The sequence below is a fragment of the Benincasa hispida genome, chromosome 8, assembly GCF_027475165.1.
Source record: "Benincasa hispida cultivar pf3 chromosome 8, pf3_genome.v1.1, whole genome shotgun sequence".
In the NCBI taxonomy this organism is placed as follows: Eukaryota; Viridiplantae; Streptophyta; class Magnoliopsida; order Cucurbitales; family Cucurbitaceae; genus Benincasa; species Benincasa hispida.
The window spans coordinates 53,596,959-53,607,456 of NC_143485.1; the positions used below are offsets into that span (position 1 = coordinate 53,596,959).

General features: G+C 31.5%; 1 protein-coding gene across 1 annotated transcript; it reads right to left on the reverse strand.

The window, feature by feature from the left end:
* Window positions 1–2,950: 2,950 nt before the first annotated feature.
* Window positions 2,951–4,676, reverse strand: LOC120082463 (cysteine-rich repeat secretory protein 38-like). Its single transcript, XM_039037643.2, has 2 exons — window positions 3,353–4,676; window positions 2,951–3,220 (listed from the first exon to the last, which is right to left on the reverse strand). Exons 1-2 carry the CDS (start codon window positions 4,272–4,274, stop codon window positions 3,159–3,161), a joined length of 984 nt encoding a protein of 327 aa, XP_038893571.1. The 5' UTR covers window positions 4,275–4,676; the 3' UTR covers window positions 2,951–3,158.
* Window positions 4,677–10,498: the final 5,822 nt, after the last annotated feature.

The window sequence follows — 10,498 nt, forward strand, 5'->3', positions numbered from 1 at the left end:
TGTAAGATGCTGCTTTAGCCCAAAACTTCTCAGGAAGAATGGCATCTGATAAAAGAATTCTCACTCTCTCCATGATTGTTCTATTTAATCTCTCTGTCACCCTATTTTGCTGGGGTGTATACCTGACAGTCTTGTGTCTAATAATCCCCTGTAGCCTACAAAAGACATTAAACTCTTCTGCACAGAACTCAAGCTCATTATTAGTCCTAAGACACTTTATCTGGCTATTAGTCAGTTTTTCAACATGCTCTTCCATTCTTTGAATTTATCAAACTCCAAATCCTTAGTTTTAAGGAAAAATATCTAACATTTTCTAGAGTAATCATCAACAAAGGTTAAAAAATACCTGGCTCCACTCAGGAATTGGAAAGATGAAGGGCCTCATAGGTCCGAATGCACATAATCAAGGATGGCCTTGGTTGTATGTTGAGCCTTGACAAAACTCTACCTTGTAGCTTTGCCTATCACAAGATGCTCACAGAAGATAGGCTTTGATGAATTCTCTTAGGTAGAATTCCTTGATTGGCAAGAGCTTGTAGGCCTTTGCCACTAATGTGAGAGAGTCTTTTGTGCCAAAGATCTCCTTCAGTAGGTTCTTTAGAAGTCACAACTAAGGCTGAATGCAGTTTCTAAACTCCTTGAACAACATAGACCCCATTTATTTTAATCCCTCTGAAAATAGGCTTACTATTCTTCAAAACTTCACAATAGCCTTCTTTTCCTCTGTATTCATAGCCAATTGAATCAAGCATGCTTAGTGAAATTAATTTCCTCTTCAACTTAGGCACATGTCTAACATTTCTAAGTAATTTGACTGACCCATCTTCACTGGACATGAGTTATTATTACCCATGTATACTGAGCCTCCATCCAGATTTTTGTATGTGCTGAACCAGTCCTTATGGGGTGTAATATGAAAAGAGCACCTTGAGTCTAGAACCCAATCTAGGTTCTTATCTGATCCGTCATCTGTCTTTTGATTTGAAATAGCTATGGCATCTGAATAGAAATAAAAGTCCTCGCCAACTAAGGCTTCTCCTGACTGACTTGGCTGGTTTTCTATTAAGGCTGTGATTGTGATTGTTTATTCTTCTATTCATTTTTCTATTTCAAGGTTCTACAATCTTTGATTAGATGCCCCAACTTCTTACAATATTTGCATCTAATCTTGGATTTTTCTTTACCTTCTTCTGTCGAATTATGTTGTCTTTTTTTTTTTTTTGTTGCTCTGTTTAAACTTTCCTTTAAGAAGATAAACCCAGTGTTGAGGGTTTATTTCTTTGTTGGTTAGAAGTTCTATTTCTCTAATTTTAAGGGCTGAAATTATTATATTAGTTGATAAGGAGTCTCTACCATACTTTAAAGCAGTCTTAACATCTTTATAAGAATCTAGAAGTGAGTTAAGGAGCACAAAAGCTTCATTATCCACTTCAATCTCTTCACCTTAAGTCTTAAATTCAGTTGTACTCCTCTTGAAGTCGTCTAAATTTTCTGTTAATGACTTTGAGGAGCTCATCTTAAGGTGAAAAATTTTTCCCTCAAGAAGAGTTTGTTCGACAAGTTCTTTGTCTCATACAACTTATTCAATTTAGTCCACATCTTGAAGGTTGTTTCTTGGTCAATTACCTATCTTAGTACACTGTCTGACAGATTTAGAACAAGAGACCATGAGCAATTAGCTCCATATTCTCTCTCTCTTCTTCTGTTGCTATGATAGGTAGTTTAGTTGGATCTTCAAGAGCCTTGTGAGCCCTTTGTTGCCCCAAAATCGCTTTAATCTTGGCTTTCCACAAGCCAAAATCTCCTTTCCCATCAAATTTTTCAATATCAAAGAAGTAAAAATGGCAGTAGCTAGAAGATGAAGCAGAGGAAGAGAAAGACAAGAATACCAAGGATTTACGTGGTTTAGCCCAAAATAGCCTACATCCACGGAGAGAAGCTGATATTAGTCTAAGAGAGTATTTTTTATGATTACAGATGAGTACTTTTTAGCTATCTTCTTTTCTTTTCTATTTCAAACTTTGAAGTTGATTTCATCTCTTTACATTAAGAGAGTTAGAGACAAAACTTCTTCTTTTTATATTTAATGAGAGAAAGAGTAAAATAGAATGGAAGGAAGCAAGGAACCCTAATTCTTAAATCAATTGGTTCAATTCGGCTAAATTGAGAATCAAACCAAATTGGTTTGGTTCAAGTTGAAGTTTAATAAAAATGAGCAAAATCAACCCGAACCCATTCGATTTGTTTTGGTTCGTTTTATACACTCCTAATTTTAACTGTTGTGCCAACTGATCAATTCATAAAATACTTTAACATTTATAACTCAGTTTAAAAAAAAAAATTCCAACCAATGGTGAATCCAAAAAATTTGTTGACAGGGCTTTATATAATTTAGTAAAAATAAATGTAATAAATGGGGTTTGAATTTAGGTCTAAAGGGGAATGAAAGATAAATTTACCATTGAACTAACAAGTAATTTTGATACTATATATATAGGGTATAAAGTTGAGGGGACTCGAGCCCCTTTGAGCCTATACTAAATCCGTCCGTGTTTCCCACACCATTAGAATCTAAATACAAAAAGAAATTTCAATGTCAATGTACAAAGTCAAAGTCATGTTTTATTGTCCAAGAATTGTGGTAGGATAAGAAGAAAGGATTACATGACAAAGTAGAGGTCTTGACAACCGATCACAACAATATTAGAAGTTGCTGTAAAAAATATGGTGTTCTTTGAATTGGATGATTGGATTGTATCAAAGTGTAATGATAGTAATTGAAAAATGGAAGATGTTTGGAAATTAAGCATATATCTTTCATAGTAATTGAAGAAATAAACTTTAGTTTATACATTTCTCAAATATGTATTAACTTTTGGAAAAATTCTAAAAATTATCCAACTAGACTATTTGAACTTAACTCAATGAATCAAAACCATACATCACTATAAAATATCAAATATTTAATTTTTCATTCTAAAGATTAATTAGACATGAAGTTGTTCATAAAAACTTTCTAAATTAAAAAATTCACCAAAGAAAACCTCTCGGCACAACAAATTGAGCATAGGTTGGTGGTAATGGACACTCTTTTTATTTGAGAACTAAGGTTGAAAATTCCCCTACTAAAAAACCCTACCCATGTGAGTGAATTCAAATCACAGAAAATAGCCTGCAACAACGATGCCCATCGCCATGGCCACTGTCGCTCTCCGTTTTCCTGTCCAAGCAGAACAAACCAACCCAATTTTTCAATTAATTAATTTTTTGTTCAAGACAATAACCTCACGTTTAATTTGAATTAATTCAAACAAGAGTAATAAAATTTCACAAAGAAAGAGTATCTCATCACCTGAAAGTAGTGGAGGAGCGGCCGTAGAGGGTGCCGGTGCGGAGGGAGAGGAGGATAACGACGGAGGAGGCGGAGCTGACATTGAATCCGCCGGAGGGGAGGAAGATTCCGGTGGAGAAGGCACTGCAGGGGCAGATGCCGGGGGAATTGAAACAGAGGAGGGGGAAACGCCGCCGTAAAACGGATAAAGCTCGTAACGGAAGGTACAACTGGGAAACAAAATTCTACCGCCCTTTTTACCACTACAACAATCAGGGAAATTTGTAACAGCATTTGTCAAACATTTCCTACAATTTGAATTGGACAAATCCCCAGTACACTGTGCCAGAGTATAAACCGTCACGTTTCCGAATCTCGCTTCCTTGGTTGCAAATTTCAAATCCCCTTTCCGGGAAGAAGCATTGGCCACCGTATCGTTCAACGCAGAACCCACAATTTGGTCAAACCCATGAACGTCCTCCTCAATAGCATCGCCGTTGATCAAAATCAACGACGGCTGCTCCATCACGACGGAGAAGAAAGATCGATTGGAATAGCGCAAAAAGCACTCGTCGAACCAAAGGACCGCCCCTACGCTAAGGGGGCAGTATTGCTGGGAGGAATTGGAGGTGGCTGTGGCGACGCAGTCTCGGCAGGCGGTGGCGTTGAGATCCCCCCGACACTGGAAGTCGGCGTAAGCAGGGGGAGCGGAAGATTTGTGGTACAGACCGCGAGAAGAATTGGAAGAAAGAAGGGAAAAGAGGGTTTTGAGATTGGAAAGGTAGGTGGAGTTTGGTGAGAAGGTATTGTTGGAGCAGTAACGGTAAGGGCTCGAAAGCACTTCTGGGCTGCCATGGATGAAGAGGAAGCTGAGGAAGAAGAGAAGGACTAGAAATTTCTGCATATTGGAGAGACTTTTCTGGCTGCTCATTGCATTTAACATCCCAACCCAAAGGCTTTCTTTTATATTACTAAGATGGTTTTAGATTTTAGGAAGGATATCAATTATAAGAAGCTGTCTATATTTAATTAAAAATGTTTAGTTTCATAGAAGTTGAATTCATAAAATTAAGACCTTTCTATTGGAGAAATTGGAAGAAATGACCCTTCATTTTAATAATTAATAATTAAAAATGTGCACTTTTTTTTTTTTTTCAGTACTCTTAACTATGCACCATTTTAAAAAAAATGTAAATATTGGTTGAAAAAAGAGAAGAAAAAATTGATTGAAAAATGGAGTGAAAATCACAAAAGGATGCATAAAAAAATGGGAGAGAGTTTATTAAAAATTAAAATCAAATAGTGTTGATGGATTGAAGTTGGACTATTGACTAATCTAGATTACAATTCCACTTTCAAACCAAAATATCGAAAGTATATATTATTGTATGAATTTTATAATATTGTCATTTCTTTGTAGATATTGGAACACGCCAAACTTATATTTTAATTTGGTCTTTCGTTGCTATTTGTTTCGATATTAAATAGTTTTGTAATTTATAAGAGTAAATCTATTACATTCACAATATATTTTGTTGAAATCCTCCCTAATTCTCTTTCATAATTATTTTTCTTTAAAAAGAAAAAGCTTTAATTCTACTAACATTTGACTATCAACAACTTTTCGTAGTTAATAATAAAAAAAAAACTACAAAATTTTTTATTTTATAATAAAGGAAAATTACCTTTTTTGGTCTTTGATCTAGTTTCTATTTGATTCCCACCTTTCAAAATATTATACATTTAATCCTTACGTTTTGAGTTTGGTTTCAATTTAATCTCTCAGTTTTAAAATATTATAATTTTACTCTTGATATTTAAGTTTTATTTCAATTTGGTCCATAGATTTCAAGATTTTTCATTTTTTAACTTCACTTTTTTTTTATTATTAAATACTCACTTCCAATCGTTGACGTCAATGTCTTTTGATTAATTTAAAATAGTTATGAAGTGAAATTTTAAATTTAATTATAAATACGATGAAAAATAGTGAAACTTAATTAATTATAATTAGATTAATTATTTTAAATTTATTAACATACATTCACACTAAAGACGGAAAATGTTTTTCAAGATTAGGAGTGTAAATTTTGAAATCTAAAAATCAAATTGAAACAACTGAGAATAAAATTGTAATATTTTGAAACCTATAAATTAAATTGAAACCAAAATCAAAATTTAAAAATTAAATGGGTAATATTTTGAAACTTAGAAACTAAATTGAAATTAGACCAAAATGGTAAGTATAAAAAAAGATATTTTGCTCTTAATAATAATAAGTTAAAGAATAATATAAAATAGTTGAACTAGCATAGGATATAAAATCACCCACTCCTCCATTGCTCTAACAAAATATGAGTTAAAGTAGTAATTTTGGTCAACGTTATTATCCACTTCTCTTGGTCAACGTTATTATCCAGTCATCGAATATTTGTTAACTTTATCATTTATCTACCTAGATTTTTCCTAGCATGTACAATTTTAAATGATGTACCTAAATTCATCACCACAATCATCTCTACTCATTAACTACTTAAGGGTAGTTTGTCGAAATGTTTAGATGTTTAGAATCATAGATAGCTGAAATTGTATATGTCAGACATTTTTAAATAATCATGTTTGTTTTTATAGGAATATGTTTTATAGATGCTTAAAAATTATTGATAATTGTGTTTGTTTTGCATGATTTGTATAGGAGAATGTCTTAAATTTACGTAGTTTTTCAATAATATCCATACAATTATTCATGTAATTTTCTCATTGATATAATACACAATTTAATATAAAGATATAAAAAAGACTTAATCTAGTTTGAAACAAACTTGAATACAAAATCTAATCTTTTAATAAAAAAATGAATTTTTTTTTTCATTCCATCATTGGATTTTCTGTAACAAAAAAAAAATGATTTTCTATATTTTGAAACAAACTTGATTAAAAAATCTAATCTTTTAACCGATAGAAAAAACCAAATACTTTTTATGGTTGGATTTTATGTAAAAAAATTGTGGATTTTATATATTTTAAAACAAACTTGAATAAAAAAAATCAAATGTTTTGTCCTCCTTCCATCGTTTGACTGTAGAATTTATATATTTGGAAACAAACTCTTGAATAAAAAATATAACCATTTAATAAATAAAAAAAATCAAATCTTTTATTTTCATTCAATTGTTGGACTTTCTATCCAAACAATGATAGATTTTGTATATTTTAAAACAACCTTGAATACAAAATCTAATATTTTAATAATAAAGTGTCATATCTTCTATCTTCACTCCATTGTTGGATTGTCTATCAAAATAGTTGTAGATTTTTTTTTGGTGTGTCAAAAAAATTGTATATTTTTTTAATTAGTTACCGTAGAACTAGGTCTTGACTTAAATTGATAATCTAATGATACATAACTAAGAGTTTAAGAACTTATTAGAATTTTTTAAAAAGTTCAAAGAAAAAAAAGATCGAAAATTTAAGAGAGCTAATAGACACTTCTAAAATTGAAGAAGTTTGATAAAATAAAAGTCATATCGTAATAATAAGGTCTAGACTCAAATCTCAACAAAAAGAACAAAAAAAATTCCAAAAAAGAAAAAAAGAAAAAACTCTAAATTGTGATATGGGCTCAACAAAAAAATACAACACACACATACAGAAATTAACCCTAATTATGGTTTGGTTTCAATACAGAAGACAATAAAGAAAATATATAAACTGTTAGGCCTACTTCTGCAAAAGAAAAGTAAATTAGCCCAAATGATGAAAATAAAATGAGGTCCTTTACCTTGATCCAATTCGAGAGGCCCTGATCTTTGCCCCAAATTTCTTTGGTTGGTAGAGAACTTGGTTGAGAAGAGCCCACGATTTTTCAGCTGATGGCTTACACGTGGTTGATCCGTCTGATGGAAAATGAAAAAGACTTTTGATTGTTCTGATGGGAATTTAATGCAAACAAAATTTCTTTCTCTCTAACTTTCAGATTCTCTCGTTCTCTGCCTTCCTGTATTCTTTTCTTTCTTTTACCCTAATTCCTTTTGTTTGATCTGTGCAATTGTTTATGAGTATATGATGGAGGATGCTTGCAATCGGGTAGACGATGGCAGAAGAAAAGAGGTAGATGATCATGCAATCGTGTAGATGGTTGCTGGAAGAGAAGGTAGACAATCATGCAATCGTGTAGACGATTTCTGAAAGAAAAGTAGACGATCGTTTGTTCTTCTAGACGATATGAAGGAAATGGTAAACGATGAGCGATCTTGTAGATGATGAGAAGAGAAGAAGAAATTTACTCAGCGATGTACGTGGTTCGACTATGAAAGCCTACGTCCACAGGAAGGAGAGAGTTTTATTAAGAAGCTAAGTCACAGACCATTTATCTTTACATATCTTTCAAGATTTTTTGAAGCTAAGTATTGTTGTTGTTTCTAAAAATTTGTAAATGATGAGTTTATATACTAATTTCTGATGCAAGTAGTTACAATAACTAATTGTAAAGATTAAAGAAATGTGAAACAACTTCTTGATGTTGATGTATGAGCTTATATTCTTCATAAACTCAATCTAAAGCATACTCTATACTAAATAAGAGACATCGTGACCTCCAATTTCAAAGTAAGGTCTCTACATGAATCTCATATGAAAAAAAAATAAAATGATCAAAACTAAATAGATAATACCAATACAAAAAATGTGAAAGGGTAAGAAAAAAGAGTTCTGAAGGCTCAGTGTAGATGAAATTTAAATAAAAAATGGTGAGAGAAAGAAAACATTGCGGCTACTAATTATAAACTAACTAGGGATAAAGGTAACGATGGTGAGTTTACAAATGTCTGATAGTAAGGAATTTTGAAAATACATCGTTTTCAACGAAAATGGAGATGCCTAGAATGAAGAGATTTTAGGATACTGAATATCTTTGAATTTCTGACTATTTTAAAATTACCGCAATACGAAAGAAATCTAAATGCTCAATACGATAAAAATCTAGATGTTCAATATGTGAAACAATCGACCCCTTAAAACTTTTTTTTTTTTTTTTAAGTTTCCTAACATTAGGAAATTGGAATCATATTTAAACTGGGAAGGGTAGTTATTCCCAAATAAAATATTATTAATGCACAGCTTGAATTCACTAAGACCAACTATATTGTAAAAGTTCGATAGGAACTAGTAATAGAGTATTAATGGAGAGCTGTGGTTCAACTAAAAGTCTTGGTAAGGACAGGGACAAGTCAATGGCCAAGTCTTTTTAAACATCGTTAAATATATATTTTTTAATGCACTTTTTTTAAAAAAATATTTTAAATTTTTTTTTGCAGTTTGGATAGTTTTTTCAAATTCGATTTATTTAGAAAAGGAAACTTTTAGATCGAAAATAAACCTAGAAATTGAGAAAAGTTTGAAATTAGAAAAAGTAATATATTGAAAAAGCTCCTTCATTCCTAACAAATGACATTGACAATGTATTATTATGTAAAACTATACCGTCAGATATTATAATTAAATTTACCTTAATTCATTAATTTAAGTTTTTGAGTCAATCGATAATTTAAGATGATATCAGAATAGGTGGTCCAATGTTTGTTTCCACTTGTTGGACATTCTTCATATTTCAAATCCACAAGTGAGGAAAAATGTTAAACGATATATAATTAAATTTCATGTCACTCAGAAGCTTAATTGAATTGATAGATCTAATTCTTAAAAAATATCACAATTTTACAGAAACTTTAGCGAAATAGGAAAAAAGAAATTTTCCATATGGAAATTAAAAGCCCAAATTTTTCAGAATGATTTTTAAAAAAATAATTCATGGCATACTATCATTGAATGTTGGCTGGAGTACACCGTGATAATTTTTTTTTTTGTTTTTTTCTAATTTCCCTCTTTTAAAGTTTCAAGTCAATTCCAAATCAGGATGAAGTGAAATTGTAGTTAAATTTTTTTTTAATGTGCGTACGAAAAAAAATAATAAAATATTTTCGAATGCGTCTCTAGATAGGGGCAAAAAAAGCTCTCATTTTTTCCTAAATAAATTAGAAAACATCCTTTTTTCCTATTAACTTTGAAAATAACTCATAATCTAAATAACCCAGAAAGTGATGTAAAAGTATAAATTCAAAAAGAAGAAGAAAAAAAGCATATAAAAATGAACAAGAACGAGTAGCTAGTAACTATTGACTAATTGACCTATTGATCTATTTTCTACTTGTCCTTTTCTGTTTTCACACTAACACAACACTTCCCATGTTTAAGGTTTTAGCTAATGTTTATTTAAATAATAATAATAATAATCTCCTACTTTATCAGAAAATTTTTATTTAATCTTTCTTAATTAAAATAATTGTTAACAAATTCCAAAATAATAACAACTATTGAGTATTAAATTAAGAGTTAGAAACTAAAGAAAAAAATTTGAGTACAGTCGAAATTTCCCTTATATATTATGTGATGTGAGAGTTTTCTTAAAAGAATCTTTTACAACATCGAATTAGATGCAGCCTAGACACCTAATGATCATCTGGAAACTAAATTTATAATTTGGAAGGGTTGGTGACCAAATAAATACTTGACAAGAAATGAGTATATAAACTGAAAGTAGAGAAGGAGGCGCTGTAGGAGGTGCTAACATTATTAAAAACCCACTTGGGCTAAATCTGAACCGATGTCCTTTTGGACTTGTTTTTATCAACTATTAAAGAGTTGATTCCATGATTAATTTCTAGCATGAATGGAAAATTACTAATTTAACTCATTCTTAGATTGTTAGAATTTATGTTAAAGGGAGGTTCAAAATTCAAATTGATCGAGTAAGCTACTATACAAATAATATTTCTAGTAGAGTCTTTGATAATAGTTCCAATTCGAGTTGAAGGATGGTTCGATTTCCACTCTACCTCAACATTCAACAAAACTCGCTTCCTTAGTCCCAAATAATCTCACGCTCGAAGAAGCACTAGCAACTGTATCATTCAACGTGGACCCCACAATATGCTTAAACCCCACACAAGCTGGAATAGCACAAAAAGCGCTCGTCTAACCAAATAACTGCCACTACGTTGAGGAGGGAGTAACTCTGATGAATTGGATGTTGTGGTGGCAACACAACGTTGGCAAGTGGTGACGTACAACGACGACTCGAGATCAAATGAGGTCTTAGACAAAATTTTT

Coding starts and splice junctions, on each gene's coding strand:
- LOC120082463 (XM_039037643.2), bottom strand. CDS start 4,274: ATGTTAAATGCAATGAGCAGCCAGAAAAGTCTCTCCAATATGCAGAAA. Junction 3,221..3,352: donor CGCTCCTCCACTACTTTCAG/GTGATGAGATAC, acceptor CTGCTTGGACAG/GAAAACGGAGAGCGACAGTG.